Source organism: Ranitomeya variabilis, chromosome 4 (genome assembly GCF_051348905.1).
Source record: "Ranitomeya variabilis isolate aRanVar5 chromosome 4, aRanVar5.hap1, whole genome shotgun sequence".
NCBI classification, from domain to species: Eukaryota; Metazoa; Chordata; class Amphibia; order Anura; family Dendrobatidae; genus Ranitomeya; species Ranitomeya variabilis.
Genome location: NC_135235.1, coordinates 438,163,037 through 438,180,813, shown reverse-complemented (window position 1 = coordinate 438,180,813; position 17,777 = coordinate 438,163,037). Strand labels below are relative to the sequence as shown.

General features: G+C 42.0%; 1 protein-coding gene across 2 annotated transcripts in view; it reads right to left on the bottom strand.

Annotated features, from left to right (window-relative positions):
• The window catches only part of MYCBPAP (MYCBP associated protein), a 118,040-nt gene that overhangs the window by 32,612 nt on the left and 67,651 nt on the right, over nucleotides 1-17,777 (bottom strand). For both annotated transcript variants that reach the window (XM_077251454.1, XM_077251453.1), the window contains exons 15-16: nucleotides 16,752-16,873; nucleotides 13,427-13,542 (exon numbers count right to left, since the gene is read on the bottom strand). In XM_077251454.1, the coding sequence (XP_077107569.1) occupies nucleotides 13,427-13,542; nucleotides 16,752-16,873 (238 nt within the window). The remainder of the gene's footprint in view (nucleotides 1-13,426; nucleotides 13,543-16,751; nucleotides 16,874-17,777) is intronic.

Genomic DNA, 17,777 nt, shown 5'->3' with positions numbered 1-17,777 from the left:
TGGCAGCAGCATTCATGTATATAAATAGCAGGTCACTGCTGTAAATAGAGGCCTATGAGGACCAACGTAGTAGCGCTGGAGAAGAGGGATTTAAAAGGATGAGGTCAGTGGTTAGAATCTATACCTTGGACAACCCCTTTAACTGGCTATCCTGGTGAGAGGACACCTTGAAAACCAAGACAATCGAGATCAGTCAACAGCTTAATTCTCTAAACAATGTATTACTTCAGAGGCCCAGATATTATCAGTTGCCAATCTCACCTACACTCTAGGTTTCTTTGGGGTTTTCCATTGACATTGAAATAAATGGTAGGCGTCAATGTTTTCTAAAGTGCTGTGGTTAATGACAAGCTAAAAAAAGGTCGCATGTTGGCTGATATGACTGCCCTGCCCATGGATGAGTCACGGTTATCATGCACAGCTTTCATTGCACACGTGAAGAATCTTGCTTCAAGATTAATAATAGCTGCTACAATCACAGGACACCAGTTTCTTATTTATATATCAGGATTGATAATACTAACATGAGCCCCGTGGTGTGGGTTAAATACTGTATATGAAGCCCACAAACTGATGACTACTATGACATCTTCTCATTTAAAAGATTTCTACCACATTTTTAGGCCCCTATGCACAATATATAATTGTCAGATGATTTCCCCCAAATTCCTTCACTATGTCCTCTATGAAAGACTCCTCATGCGACGGATTATCCTGGGGAAAACCAAAGGATTCAGCAGGCCGGATCCTTCTCTCCCCTGGTGTTTTTTGTCAGGAGGCCCCCATACACCTTAGATTGTACATGGATCTGCTGATATCAGTGGGACCAGCTGAACCCTTTTTCTTGTTAGCGCAGCCTAGCTATGTGTATACATGCCAGAATGATATCGCAAAGATGAATAAACCTCAGCCATACTAGCATATGAGTTAATAATTAAAAAAACCCACGGCTAATGGATCTGTGCCCACAAGTTGTGCCAGGCTACAACAACAGATACCAAGGTCATCTACACTGTGTGCACAATTATTAGGCAAGAGAGTGTCTTGACCAAATCATTTATATGCAGATGTTCCATCTCCAAGCTGTATAGACGCTTATTATTATTATTATTATTATAGCTTCTTGGGTGAAGCAGATCAGGTGATGTACATTTGTGTAATGAGGAAGGGTGAGGTCTAAGGATATCAGCACCCTTTATCAAGCAGATTGTTCCCCTGTTATTAAGCTGATTGTTCCCCTCAGGCAAAATGGGCATTGTCTTCCAGTAAATGCAACAGACCCAGATTGCTGCTTTTTTCACTGCAAATCCCATAATGTTTCTAGGGAATCTTCTGAAAATTAGGGACAATTCTTTCAATCTAGGACATGAGGATTACCCTCTGTCCACTAATTGATATGACTTCTCATTCGAGATCCTGCAGTTGCAGGGAGTTCCAATATACAGTGGCTTGTAAAAGTATTCATCCCTTTGGAATTTTCGAGATTTGCTATGTTACAACCTGGAATGTCACTGTTTTTTTTTTAGAGTTTGCATTAGTTCATGTAAAGAACATGTCTACAACTGTGAACATTTTATCTTCTTTTTATTGTGTAGCAAACAACAAATAGAACAAAGTAACTGAAAACTTCAGTGTGTATAACTATTCACTCCCCTAAAGTCAGTACTTTGTAGAGCCTCCTTTTGCTGCAATAACAGCTGCAGGTCACTTTGGATAAATCCCTATGAGCTTTGCACATCTTGCCACTGGGATTTTTGCCTTTTCCTGAAGGCAAAACTGCTCCAGCTCCTTCAAGTTAGATGGTTTCTAGTGATGAGCAAACATGCTTGGATAACGTCTTAACCGAGCATGCTTGGGTGTTATCTGAGCATCTGGCGTGTTCATATATTATGTTAGAGTCCCTGTGGTTGCATGATTTGCGGCAGAAGACAGCATCGACATGTGTGGGGATTTCCAGTTTGTTAGGGAATCCCCACAAGTGTTGAGGCTGTCTAAAGGTACCGTCACACTAAGCGACGCTGCAGCGATAGCGACAGCAATGCCGATCGCTGCAGCGTCGCTGTGTGGTCGCTGGAGAGCTGTCACACAGACCGCTCTCCAGCGACCAGCGATGCCGAGGTCCCCGGGTAACCAGGGTAAACATCGGGTTGCTAAGCGCAGGGCCGCGCTTAGTAACCCGATGTTTACCCTGGTTACCAGCGTAAAAGTTAAAAAAACAAACAGTACATGCTCACCTGCGCGTCCCCCAGCCTCTGCATCCTGACGCTGACTGAGCTCCGGCCCTAACAGCACAGCGGTGACGTCACCGCTGTTGCTTTCACTTTCAGTTTAGGGCCGGCGCTCAGTCAGTGTCAGGAAGCAGAGGCTGGGGGACGCGCTGGTGAGTATGTGCTGTTTGTTTTTTTAACTTTTACGCTGGTAACCAGGGTAAACATCGGGTTACTAAGCGCGGCCCTGCGCTTAGTAACCCGATGTTTACCCTGGTTACCAGTGTAAAATATCGCTGGTATCGTCGCTTTTGCTGTCAAACACGGCGATACACGGCGACCTAGCGACCAAATAATGTGCAGACCTTCTAGCAGCGACCAGCAATTTCACAGCGGGATCCAGATCGCTGCTGCGTGTCAAATACAGCGATATCGCCATCCAGGTCGCTGCAACGTCACGGATTGCTGGCGATATCGCCTAGTGTGACGGTACCTTAACAGCCGCAAATTATGCAGCCACAGGGACTCGAACATAATATATGAACATGCCCAGATGTTCAGATAACACACGAGCATGCTAGGATAAGACATTATCTGAGCACGATCGCTCATCACTAATGGTTTCCTCTGACGAGCAGCAATCTTCAAGTCTGACCACAGATTCTCAATTGGATTAAGAGCTGGACTTTAGCTAGGCCACTCCAAAATATTTACATGTTTCCCCTTAAACATGAGGGTTGCTTTAGTAGTATGCTTTGGGTCATTGTCTTGTTGGAAGGTGAACCTCCATCCCAGTCTCAAATCACTGACAGACTTAAACAGGTTTAGTTCAAGGACCATTTTCCCTGTCTCTTCTGTCGAAAAACATCTCCACAGCATGATGCTGCCACCACCATGTTTCACTGTGGGGAAGGTGTTCTTGGGGTGATGAGCTGTGTTGGTTTGTGCCAAAGCTTTTACCTTGGTGACCAAAAAATTCAATTTTGGTTTCATCTGACCACAGCATCCTATTTGGCAAATTCAAAACAAGCCTTACAATTTTCATGTGTAAGTAAAGGCTTTTTTCTGCGGACTCTTTTATAAAGGCCACCTCTATTGAGTGCTTATTGAGGCGTATGGCCAGATACTTTAGACTCTGCTTGGGAACTCTGCAGCTCCTTCAGTTACCTTTGTTCTCTGTGCTGCCTCTCTGATTAATGCCCTCTTTGCTCAGGCTGAGAGATTTGGTGGGCGGCCCTCTTGTGGCTGATTTGTTGTGGTATCATGTTCTTTCCATTTGATGATGATGTATGTGATGGTTCTCTGGGGATCATCAGAGATTGGGATATTCTTTTTTTTTTTTTTTTTTTATAACCCAACCTCATTGGTCTTTATGGTGTTGTCTGGTTAGTGGTTCCTCTTGCTTAATGGTGTTGCAGCCCCTGTGGCCTTTCAGAAAACGTGTGTATATACTGACAGACCATGTGACACTTAGAATGCACACAGGTGGTCTTCTTTTCACCAAGCATGTGACTTATGAAGGTAATTGCTTGTACCAGAAATTTTTAGGGGCTTCATTGCAACATGGGTGGATACATATGCACATGACAGGTTTTAGTTATTTCATCCCATAAATTTAATTTATGCCTATATTTTTCTCACTTCACCAACTTAGAGTATTTAGTGCTGATGCATCACACACAAATCGGATTACAAAAATATTCAAACACAGGTTGCAATGTAATAAAATAGGTAAGAAGCCAAGGGTGTGAATACTATCAAAAGCCCCTGTAATACCACATTTTGGACGTTCCATAACAGCAGTTCTGAATTTGATGGCAGCCACAATTATAGGAGCCCTAAAACAGCACAGCACCCATTTAGGCACAGATTACAGAGACACCCAGGTTTCAAACAACATATAAGTCAAGAGATGGATCAGTCCACGTCTTCCTCCCAGAGCTTCTGCTATAAATCTTCAGCTAAGTAATTGCTGGCACCACAAGAGAAAGGGCAATGTTTTCACTGTTGACCAGGTACAGTTAGTATAGAGTGACTGCTCTTGCCGATCTATTGTCCAGGCCCTGCGATGAATACTTTGGCCATAGGCATGCCTTACGCCCTGATGTCGAATTAACTGAAAAAGCCAAAAATATTTAGATAAAAGGTGATGTCGCCCCAGTGTCTGCCCTTTCTTATTCAGTCCTTTGCCATTGCTGGTACTTCTCAGTCTGCAGACTGAAAGCATGCTGGCTCTTTAATTTATTTAATTGGCTCGTGCTCCTTTAAGCATGTGTGTTTTAATTCTGGATCTCTCATCCAGCCATAGGCTGCCCTAAAAGAAGGAAAGTCTACTACCAAACTAGCAGATGAGAGTCTGCCCAAGGATCTCCGTACAAAGCCTGGGTGGGGAGCGTAGTCTCAGAGTGTCAGTGGTTAATCCGGTATTCCATGAGACTGGAGGCAGAGTTACTCACTGAAGGCTTCTCTGTTATTTTACTCATTGAACTCTGCTGCTACTGTCAGAAAAAAATCTCAAATAATTTCTTCATTTACAGGAGGTGGTGCAAGGGGAGTTCTAGAAAGTGGTTAGTCTTTCCTAAATTGCCAATCCTTTTCAGGATCATTCTGCATATTTCTCTGCCTAGAGTGATGCTGAAGAAGTTAAAAAAAAGATAGACTCATCCACCACCTGTCTTGCCCACCTGATTTGTCTATTAGAGGTGGCATTTGTAGGGTGGACACAGCAGTATCTTAGGTTTCATTTGTTTGCCAATTGTTTGGCTTCAAGACGGAATATTGATTGCAAAAATTAACATTGAGTCTACTCTCCACCTCCTACCTGTTCATCTTTTCTGCTGCCACCTTTGTCTGCACATATATTTTGATTCTGCCTCCTTTGGGTTGCTCTATGTCATGAAAATATTCCAAAATACTATGCTTAAATGGGTTGTTGAGACTGATGACCGCATTATACTGGTAACTAGTTTTATCGGCTGCCTCTTGGGTAAACTTTTGTTTCACAATTTTTTTACATTTTGCTGTTTCTTAAGACTTTCTGATGTTCCACTGTCAGACAAGAAGATGGAAGGGTCTGTCCACTCTCCTGTGCACTCGGAACATTGCACTATGAAAATAGGTTTTCATCTTCCCTTTGGGGTCGATTACTAATTCTTACTTGATGGTTATAAAGGTTTCTTTGAAACAGGTAAAATCTCCTCTGGGTCAGTTGCATTTTGTGTGAGCAGAATCTTTAACCAGGGGCTTTGCTTTGTGACTGCAGACATGAAAAATACACATGATTTTATCAGGCCCACCAGGGCCTTCAAGGTTGACCTGTGATTTTGGTAAAAGTTTCATTGTGCATTTGAGTTTTATACTTCTGCAGCCTTATGTAAACAGTGCTAAAGTTTCTAAAGAAGAAAAAACATGGCACTATCATAGCAAAAGAGTGCTGCTGACCTGCTGAGGTGGGATTAGACCCTGAAACAGAAGTATCCCACAGCATGGATGCTAGAAAGGAGGACCAGTGAATGGTGCTGCCTTTGCCACTGAGAGAAATCATGGTGCAGGAACTTCAGGTTGCTTGTAGGTTTAAATTTTTATTTACACTGATATAAAACAAATAAAAACTATATACACAACACGTTTCAGCTGTTTGGAGCAAATTAATTTTACCCTTCTTATATAGCCCTAGACCACAATGAGAGGGAGGGGGATACAAAAGAGGAAGAGGAGGAGTGATTCATCCTACAGTGCTCTTTGATATATAAAAACATAAAAGATATATACAAAAAAGTTGTTTAAAAAAATAACAACCCTATTTGTAAGAAACATGTCTAATTAAATTCCCATATGAAATTTGTATATTCCAAAAAATTATCCTTCTGTTCTTTAAAAAATAAAACAAAAGCACATTTATACATTGTATATATACACTATGTTCCAAATTATTATGCAAATGACATTTTTCTCGGATTTTCCTAAATGGTCAGTGCAAATGACAGTCAGTCTAATAAAAGTCATCACCCGTTAGAGTATACATCGAATTTTATTGAAGAAACCTCCCAATGATAACAGTATAATCTCCAAAATGAATAAAAACTCAAAATGCACTGTTCCAAATTATTATGCACAGTAGTATTTCTAAACATTTGATATGTTTTAAAGAACTGAAAATGCTCATTTGTGGAATTTGCAGCATTAGGAGGTCACATTCACTGAACAAAAAAGCTATTTAACTCCAAAACATCCTAACAGGCCAAGTTACATGTTAACATAGGAGCCCTTCATTGATATCACCTTCACAATTCTTGCATCCATTGAACTTGTGAGTTTATGGAGAGTTTCTGCTTGTATTTCTTTGCATGAAGTCAGAATAGCCTCCCAGAACTAATGTTTTCATGTGAACTGCCTCCCACCCTCATAGATCTTTTGTTTGATGATACTCCAAAGGTTCTCTATAGGGTTGAGGTCAGGGGAAGATGGTGGCCACACCATGAGTTTATCTCCTTTTATGCCCATAGCAGCCAATTACTAAGAGGTATTCATTATCATGCATGAAGATGATTTTGTTCCTGAAGGCACGTTTCTGCTTTTTAGACCATGGAAGAAAGTTGTCAGTCAGAAACTCTATTTACTTTGATGAGGTCATTTTCACACCTTCAGGAACCTTAAAGGGCCCTACCAGCTGGTTCCCCATGATTCCAGCCCAAAACATGACTCCTCCACCTCCTTGCTGACGTCGCAGCCTTGTTGGGACATGGTGGCCATCCACCAACCATCCACTACTCCATCCATGTGGACCGTCCAGAGTTGCTCGACACTCATCAGTAAACAAGACTGTTTGAAAATTAGTCTTCATGTATGTCTGGGCCCACTGCAACCATTTCTGCTTGTGAACACTGTTTAGGAGTGGCCGAATAGTAGGTTTAGGCACCACAGCAAGCCTTTGAAGGATCCTACACCTTGAGGTTCGAGGGACTCCAGACGCACCAGCAGCTTCAAATAACTGTTTTCTGCTTTGTAATGGTATTTTGGCAGCTGCTCTCTTAATCCAATGAATTTGTCTGCCAGAAAACTTCCTCATTATGCCTTTATTTGCATGAACTCTGTCTGTGCTCTGTTTCAGTCACAAATCTCATCAAAGTATGATGATCACTCTTAAGTTTTCGTGAAATATCTAATTTTTTCATACCTTGTCCAAGGCATTGCACTATTTAATGCTTTTCAGCAGCAGAGAGATCCTTTTTATTTCCCATATTGCTTGAAACCTGTGACCTGCATAATAATGTGGAACATCATTTTTGAGAAGTTTTCCTTTAATTAGAATTGCCTGGAAAACTAATTATCACATGTATTTAAGATTGATATCAGTGATTCATTGAGCCCTGAGACACAATACCATCCACAAGTTTATTTGAAAAACAAAACAATTAAATCTTTAAGACACTTAAATCCAATTTGCATAATAATTTGGAACACAGTGTATATATATATATATATATATATATATATATATATATATATATATATACATACACAGTACAGAACAAAAGTTTGGACACCTTCTCATTTAAAGGTTTTTCTGTATTTTCATGACTGAAAATTGTACATTCACACTGAAGGCATCAAAACTATGAATTAACACATGTGGAATTATATACTTAACAAAAAAGTGTGAAACAACTGATATTATGTCTTATATTCTAGGTTCTTCAAAATAGCCACCTTTTGCTTTGATCACTGCTTTGCAATCACTGCTTTGCACACTCTTGGCATTCTCTTGATGACCTTAAAGAGGTAGTCACCAGAAATGGTTTTCACTTCACAGGTGTGCCCTGTCAGGTTTAATACGTGGGATTTCTTGCCTTATAAATGGTGTTGGGACCATCAGTTGTGTTGTGCAGAAGTCTGGTGGATACACAGCTGATAGTCCTACTGAATAGACTGTTAGCTTCTTTTTTTCTTTCCATAATACAAATTCTAAGTAAAGAAAAACTAGTGGCTATCATTACTTTAAGAAATGAAGGTCAGTCAGTCTGAAAAATTGGGAAAACTTTGAAAGTGTCCCCAAGTGCAGTGGCAAAAACCATCAAGCGCTATAAAGAAACTGGCTCACATGAGGACCACCCCAGGAAAGGAAGACCAAGAGTCACTTCTGCTTCTGAGGATAAGTTTATCCGAGTCACCAGCCTCAGAAATCGCAGGTTAACAGCAGCTCAAATTAGAGACCAGGTCAATGCCACACAGAGTTCTAGCAGCAGACACATCTCTACAACTGTTAAGAGAAGACTTTGTGCAGCAGGCCTTCATGGTAAAATAGCTGCTAGGAAACCACTGCTAAGGACAGGCAACAAGCAGAAGAGACTTGTTTGGGCTAAAGAACACAAGGAATGGACATTAGACCAGTGGAAATCTGTGCTTTGGTCTGAGGAGTCCAAATTTGAGATCTTTGGTTCCAACCACTGTGTCTTTGTGCGACGCAGAAAAGGTAAACTTGTAGATGGACTCTACATGCCTGGTTCCCACCGTGAAGCATGAAGGAGGAGGTGTGATGGTGTGGGGGTGCTTTGCTGGTGACACTGTTGGGGACTTATTCAAAATTCAAGGCATACTGAACTAGCATGGCTACCACAGCATCTTGCAGCAGCATGCTATTCCATCCGGTTTGCGTTTAGTTGGACCATCATTTATTTTTCAACAGGACAATGACCCCAAACACACCTCCAGGCTGTGTAAGGGCTATTTGACCAAGAGGAGAGTGATGGGGTGCTACGCCAGATGACCTGGCCTCCACAGTCACCAGACCTGAACCCAATCGAGATGGTTTGGGGTGAGCTGGACCGCAGAGTGAAGGCAAAAGGGCCAACAAGTGCTAAGCATCTCTGGGAACTCCTTCAAGATTGTTGGAAGATCATTCCCGGTGAAAATACAGAAAAATCTTTAAATGAGAAGGTGTGTCCAAACTTTTGGTCTGTACTGTATATATATATACACACACATGTATATATAATCTTTTTAAATTGGATACAATATGTAAATAGTTTTTATTTGTTTTGTATCAGTGTGAATAAAAATTTTAACACTTTAACATTCTGCCATCCACTTTTGCAGCCTTATAAGTTTTATACTTTTGCAGTCAGTGTGTAAGCCTTGAGAACTATTTTTGTTACATCCTGGGTTGTCGCTTTGTGCAATTCTTCCCAGTTGAGACTTACAGAGAACCCTAACATTTTGGAGTTGTCTCCCAAAGTCATATCCTTTGCCATAAAGGGGCAAGCTTATGGCTACCAGACTAATCCTTTTTTGGTTGGACAATATGGCTAATTTCGGCAATCAATAACTTGATGTCAAACTTCATGTCCATTTTGGCTTTACTGCATTATTTGAAGGGCTGTGCAGACTTCTGAATCCTTACAGCATGCATACTGCACAATGTCAGGATTCTTCTGTGTTGGTACCGAGACTGGGTGCTCATGTGACCGGAAGTATTTGATTTGCATACTTCAGGACACATTCCGGCTAGACATGCAGACAATACGACTAAATTGACGAGACAGAGTATGTCTAGTTGGAATGTTGCCAGAAGTATGCAAATAACATTCTTGAGCTCAAGTGACCACCCGGTGTTTGCAGTAACACCAGGGAATCATGAAGCCATCCAGTGCAGGTGCTGTAAGGATTTAGAAGTCTGCAGTCACAGAGAGTTACTGCAAACTTTTAGCAGAAGACCAGACAGCCCCCTCAAATTTTTCATGGTTTAGGCAATGCCATTCTTATTTATACTAAACACGAACCAGGTCTTGAAAATGGTTTTGCTGACTTTTTGATTCAGCTACCTTCTCCTCCTCAAGCAGATCTGGTAGAGAGCAATTTGCCGAATTCACTTTCGTAGTGAAAAAGTCCAATTATGGCAAGTATTAGTCTGATTGGTTACCATTTGCAGGTAGGATATTCTTTCCTTTATTTCTCAGATGTCACACGGTATTATTTTTTTGTTGGGTTTGAAAGATCTTAGCTAGGTGTTTAACATTGTTTTATGAGTTGTGATCAATGATTTTACATAGTTACGTAGGTTGAATAAAGACCTAGGTCCATCAAGTTCAATCGTTCTCCAACAATTGTACATTTTGTCACTAATCTAGCTATAACCAGCAATGTTATGTGCATCAAGGAAATCATCCAGCCCTTTTTTAAAAGCTGTTATAGTGTCGGCCAGTCCTACCTCCTGTGGTAGGGCATTCCACAGTCTGACTTCTCTAACTGTAAAGAACCCTTTCCTGTTTAGCTGTCGGAATCGCCTTTCTTCCACCTGTAATGAGTGCCCCCTAATACGGTCTTTGGAAGGAATAAGTGGTATGGATCTACTTGTGCATTGGCAAATACAAAAGGCATTCTAACGTACATCCATTCTGCCTTAAAGCAGAAACTGAAGTGATTGCGGAGGGCAGTTTAAAAGGTGTTGTGTTTGATCCCCTCGTCAGTGGCTGTCACGTCTTACAACTGAAGACCTGGGAAGACGGTATTTGGACCATTGACTTGAATGATGCAGACAGAATCACAGTGTTGTCTGTCGGATATAGTTTTCAGTTGTATTCACCTATATGAGGTGGGTCCAACACGTGGTCGACTATTTTTTGGTGAAAATAATGTCCAATGGAGCGCAAAGTGACTCCATCTACATAATTACAATCAATGGCCCAGTCAGCGCACATGTCTTAATTAGTGATGAGAGAATATACTCGTTACTCGAGATTTCCCGAGCACGCTCGGGGGTCCTCCGAGTATTTTTTAGTGCTCGGAGATTTCGTTTTTCTTGCCGCAGCTGAATGATTTACATCTGTTAGCCAGCATGAGTACATGTGGGGGTTGCCTGGTTGCTAGGGAATCCCCCCATATAATCAAGCTGGCTAACAGATGTAAATCATTCAGCTGCGGCAAGAAAAACGATATCTTCGAGCACTAAAAAATACTTGGAGGACCCCCGAGCATGCTCGGGAAATCTCGAATAAAGAGTATATTCACTCATCACTAGTCTTAATCCCATTTTCCAGAGCTTTAGACTTAAAGGGAACCTGTCACCCCGTTTTTTGAAGATGAGCTAAAAAAAGCGTTAAATAGGGGCAGAGCTGGGCGTTACATTAGTGTCTTTTGTGTGCCTTTATTACCCACCTATGCTGCTGAAATACCTTTGTAAAGTCGCCGTTTTCTGCTGTCACTCATGCTGGTCTGGTCCTATGGGTGTGGTGACAGCGCTGTTTCTCCCCCAGATCAGGCTCATCATTCCGTTGGTGGCGTAGTGGTGTGCGCATGTCCAACAGAGAATATCCACTGCCCAGGAGATGCAAAAGAGCGCGATCTGCGCTATTCAGCCGTTTACCGGTGGGCGCGGCCATCTTTCTGTGGCCGTGCGTGCGCAGATGGAGCGCTCTGCTGCCCGGGGCTTCAGGAAAATGGCCGCCGCGATCTCCATCTGCGCATGCGCGGAATCCCGCGGCCATTTTCCTGAAGTCCCGGGCAGCAGAGCGCTCCATCTGCGCACGCGCGGCCACAGGAAAGATGGCCGCGCCCACCGGTAAACGGCTGAATAGCGCAGATCGCGCTCTTTTGCATCTCCTGGGCAGTGGATATTCTCTGTTGGACATGCGCACACCACTACGCCACCAACGTAATGATGAGCCTGATCTGGGGGAAAAACAGCGCTGTCACCACGCCCATAGGACCAGACCAGTGTGAGTGACAGCAGAAAACGGCGACTTTACAAAGGTATTTCAGCAGCATAGGTGGGTAATAAAGGCACACAAAAGACACTAATGTAACGCCCAGCTCTGCCCCTATTTAATGCTATTTTTAGCTCATCTTCAAAAAACGGGGTGACAGGTTCCCTTTAAAGGGATATTCCCGTCTCCAAAACCCTTGGAAGAAGTATTTCAGTGCGAAACGCGCATCAGGTGTAGTGGGTCCCTGGGCTGACTGTTGAGGTAATATTATGTGCCACCTTTACCTGATATTGTCTTATCACTTATGTTTCTCGATATTAAGCTAACATATACACTAGGCATTGGACAGCATCATGTCTTTAACATCGTCATATCAGTTTCTATAGATACCACTACGTATTAATTATTTTGTTTGAATCAATTGTGGCTTACCCTTAGCTGCTATACATTTTCAGGGTATCATATATTGCTAGCTATAATTTATTATGCATAAATTATTTTAGCTTTTTTATGTGGTCTGCATGTGCAGACAATTGTTCTTTAATATCTAGTAGTACTTATGAACTATACTTTGTTTTGACACACATACCCATTCATCATGTATCAGTGTACCCAGGTATACCCACCTTTTGTCTTACCAGTGATTTTCTCACTTTTTTACATATATTTTTATTTGTTTTTATGTATCTAATAAAAAATTAACTTTTTAACTTCGGTCTTGTGTAAAGCTTTTCCTTTTTTGGAGTTGCCCATATGTAGTAGATGTAATAATAATAATATTAGCAAATATGTCTAATTAGAAATGTAGTATAGTTTTTCTGATTCTCTATGTCTCTTTCCTCATGTGCAGGCATTGCAGGACCATAGGTATCCATGGTTACGACCGATAGCAATGAACCTAATAACTACAATGCCTGCACACAATGAAAGAGACAGAGAATCAGAAATACTATACTACATTTCTAATTGGAGGTATTTGCTAATATTATTAATATTACACCTACTGCATATTGGGATAGGATCTTGGCGATGGGAATACCCCACCACCAGGCGGCGCTCATAGCAATCTGGCAGTGACAACTATAGAGGTCTCCAGGAGACCTCTGGTTGTCATGCCGACCCATCTGCGACTTGCGGTCATGTGACACGGGCGCCGATGGGAGGTTCCTGCACGTGTATATTAAATGCCGCTATCGGAGATTGACAGCGGCATTTATCATGTTAACAAGATCACGATTCTACCTGTGGCTGTTAGGGGCACATGGCAGCTGATCAGATCAACAAAATAGGTGGAGGCATCCAATGACGGACTAAGGACGTTAAGGGGTTATTCCATTTCAATTAGAGCTAATAATAGAATGAAATATTATTAAAAAAAAGCAAGAAAAAAACCAAATAGCAAATATGTGTACATAAAAAATAAAAGTACAAGTTAAAACTTTTCAAATTACATAGATTATTTGCCCTTCACTCCTCATTTAAGAAGAGCCTTAATAAAGAATAGAAACACACACATACCTGAATCTTCAATGATTAATTCCACTGTCATATCCTTATCTGGCATCCCCAGGACAGAGCGCAGCTCCATGGAGCGTTCTACGAGCTCATCTATGGCTTCACGCCAGAGCTGTAAACTGAGGACAAATATATCAAGTTGTGACCAAATGAGGACAATTAAAAAGAGAATTCTCACTATCATTAATATTAGTAATTTTGTACAAGTGATCCACATATTGAATTAGGCTGCACATGGTGCGAAAGCATGACTATACTGTATGAAACAAATTTTCAGTTGCAGAAATGTATGTAGCAAATATATTGCATGTAAAATATAATTTTAGGCTGGAATTACATTTAGTTTTGCTGCAGTTTTTTTTTTGTTTTTTTTAATTAGGAAAAGTCAGTAATATATCCAAAAGCAAAACAAAAGTATAATAGGAGTCAAACAGCAAAGACCGCATGTGTGATTCTGTCAGTAGGTTTATGTTTCCCAATATGACGGCAGTGTAAAATAAGGACAGAAACCCTGAATCCAGCAGTGTTTCACTTACCGGGCTGCTTGTTGTAGTTTTGAGAAAATCACTGTTTCATCTGCTTCAGCTCTGCTAGTCTTCTAAATGATGATCTCTGTCTAACTCCAACCTCTCTGCTGATTGACAGCCTGCTATCTACATTGTGCATATGGAAAGCTGTCAATCAATAATGGAATGGTGGTGTTAGACAGAGCTTGTGAATACAGAGGAAGGTATAACAGGAGCCTGTCATTGAGAAGACTAGCAGAACTGCAGCAGATAAAACTACAGCTAGAAGCCCAGTGTCTCTGCTGCTACTTTATGCTACTCTCAGATGGAGCAGCAAGAGCTTGCTGCCAGAATCTCTATAGTTTACTAATGAGAACCAATGTACTTACACTATATAACTTAGCAAATAATAATTGATCACAACCCTACCTCTTTAATTTATAGCTAAAAAAAAATCAACATTCAGTTTCCCTATTTGTACAGTAGAAAAAAGTCCCTCTAGGAACCTAAATGGTGTACATGTTGTAGGTTTTTGAGTTATACATCATTATGTGGTTATCTAACTCTCAGGTCAGCAACCCATTGAGCATGATCCATCAGATTCAGGACACATACAGGTTTCAGATAAAATGCAATTAAAGATGACCTGTTACTTAATTCACTCAGTTAAATACCTTGTAAAAATTCTTTTTTCCCATTTTGCATGGCATTACTTCATTGACCGAAAATGGACCATGATGCAAGGACTGGCTGCGGATCTCTTGACCAAAACGTGACAGCCTCATATGCCTAGGAGTCTGTCAAGATCAGGTCTGGAGACCAGCAGACAGTCATTGCATCACTGTCCATACTTGAACAATGATACACAGATGTGTGAATGTGGCATTATTTTATCTCTACAAGGAGAAAGTAAAGTGTTGTAGTAATCCAAGTCTAATGCTACTTTGCCTCGTAATGTAATTAGAAGAGTGTATAAACTGTAAGTGAAAGTGTTACACACCTGTCCCGGATCCATGCTTTGCCCCCTCAATCCGGTCTGCTAAATTCTGCGGTGCTCCACATTGGGCTTTGCAGATAGTCCAGCGTGCTCCCATGTGAGCATCAGCCCAGGCTGATATAAGGCTCACTGAGACACACCTTTGTGTCTTGGTACTTGATTATTACTTCTGTGTTGCTGGACCTTGGCTTGGTACACACCTGTGCCACCTGCCTGCAGTTTCCTTACATTCTCTGCCTGCCTGCAGTTTCTTGATGTTCCTGCCTTCGGTTTCCCCATATCATCTACCTGCCTGTGGTTTCCTAACGTCCTCCGCTTGCCTGCGGTTTCCTCATGTTCTCCACCAGCCTGCGGTTTCCTCACGTCCTCTGCCAGCCTGCAGTTTCCTCACGTCCTTTGCCTGCCTGCAGTGTCCTCACGTCCTCCACCTCTGCCTGTGGTTTCCTCAGGTCCTCCGCCTGCCTGAGTTTCCTCATGTCCCCCGCTTGCCTGAGGTTTCTTCATGTCCCCCGCTTGCCTGAGGTTTCTTCATGTCCCCCACCTGCCTGCGGTTTCCTGACGTTTTACACCTGCCTGCAATTTCCTACATCCTGCCTGTCTACAGTCTCCTGTCCTTTGGCTGTCCGTGTTTCGCGCACCCCACCTAGCTGATGCACCACCGCCTTTGTGCCCACCCGGACCTTGGGCTTGGTGGATCCATGTCACCCAGTGAGCTTAACAGAAAGAAACTGATAAACAGTGTCATTTGAATTTTAGATTGCAATCTTTAATTTTTGACACTGAAGTGCATGTCTTTTATCAAATTGATCTCTAGATGGAAGCCTTAAAGGCAACCTGTCACGTCATTTCAAGCATCTAAACTGTCAGTAGTGCGTTTTTAGTGATGAAATGTGCATCTCGAACACGTTTTTATAATTAAAAACTGCATTGTAATTATGTCCAAAAAGTACTTTATATATTTATATAGCACCTGCTCGTTTAGTCATAGGGGTGTGCTTTATTTACTGATCAGGCACGGGCATCGCCACCCACTGAATTTGATTGATTTCCCTGGTTGCGTCAACATCACTGGAATCCTGCGCTCGTGCAGTGTGGTGCTTGGAGCCGTGCTTGCACAGTGTGTAGCCGGCCGCACGTGTGCAGTGTCAAGCAGGGAGCCACGCGGTGCAGCACATGTGTGGCTTCCCGATCCACACTGCGCAAGCACGGCTGGTTCCACGCTACACACTGCACAAGCGTGGCTCCAAGCGCCACACTGCGAAAGCGCGGGATTCTAGTAGGGAAATCAATCCAAAATCAATACCAGGGAAATCAATCAAATTGAATGGGTGGCGATGAATGAACAGAAAATGAAGCCCTATGACTAAACGAGCAGGTACTATATAAATATATAAAGTGCTTTTTGGACATCATTACAACGCCATTTGTAATTTAAAAAAACCTGTTAGTGATGCACATTGCATCACTAACAACGCACTACTGACAGCTTAAATGCTTGAGATGACGTGACAGGTTCCCTTTAAGGTATTTTCCTTTTGCATATTTTCATTGTTTAGGCAGGGTACAAACCTTGCAAGGGCTACAGAGAAACAGATAAGACTGATATTCACAAAATAGTGCATACCTTCCTTCAAAGACTTATCAGCCTAAAGTACATGACATGCACATTTTTTTAATTAGAGGTGGAATTAGGGAAAGTTGGCAGCTGGCAGGAAGATTATATTTTACTGATGAGCGCTTTTTTTTTTAATTTCCATATTTCTCTTCCCTGAAGTGAAATACATTCTTGGGAAGCCCAAGGAATTCACAGACATAAACTACTTACCAAGCCTGATGTAACAGGTCTAGAGGAGCGTCCTGGACTGGTTCCCCAAGCTCCCTGACAATTCTGTTCAGCTGAAGTAAGAAGGTTTCTCTTACTTCATCATCAGGGATAGCGATAGCGGCCTGAAATAAGAATGGAAATAGGCTGCATTAGATTTTTGCCTCATTTCATACATAGTGTTAACGGCACATACTAGAGCCATTATAAAGCAGTCCAGCTCTAGTTTCAGCAGACTACAGACGTTTTGTCTCTGGCAAGGTTCAGAAGAACAAGTTCAACTAAGAAAATTTTCATCATTTTACGTCCATGTGAATTCCATATTTATACATCAACATTTTAAAATGTACATGATCAAATACAGTTTCCTAGGATAATAATGACAATATATCCATAAAAATTGGATGCAATACAGATGATCCATATTAGATGTGATTTTTGTTGCACACCCATAGACTTGTTTAGGAGAATCTCATCTGCTGTATAGAAGAGTATAGTGCATGCTCTGATCATCTGTCGTATGAACAGCAATACTGAATTACACTGGTCAGTGTGCTGCCTGATTGTTACTCGGACAGAACAAGTCCATATAATACACTGGTCTGAATGAGCCCTTAGGCACAGAAACCAACCCAGAGATCATTATGTAATCTCTGATGATCAGCTGTTAGCACTGGTGGTGATAACCGTAGGTCACTGAGGCTGCGTTCCCAGCCCTCCCAATGAACTGCGGTAACCTCCCTCAGGTGAGATAACAGTAAGAAAAAGTCTCATGGTGCAGAGGTGAGTTCACCGCAGTTCCCCCGGGAGAATTTTACTGAGGTGAATTTGAATTGCTGTGAACTCCCATCTACACCGTGAGACTTTTTCTCACTGTGCAAGTGGTGATCTCACCGGAAGGAGGTCAACGCTGTTCATTGGCCCAGCTGGTAAGGCAGCCTCAGTGACCCGCGGTAACCTAGATGAGGTCAACGCTGCTCACTGATGCTGCGCTCCCAGCAGATCATTCATCAATGGATCTCAGCCTGA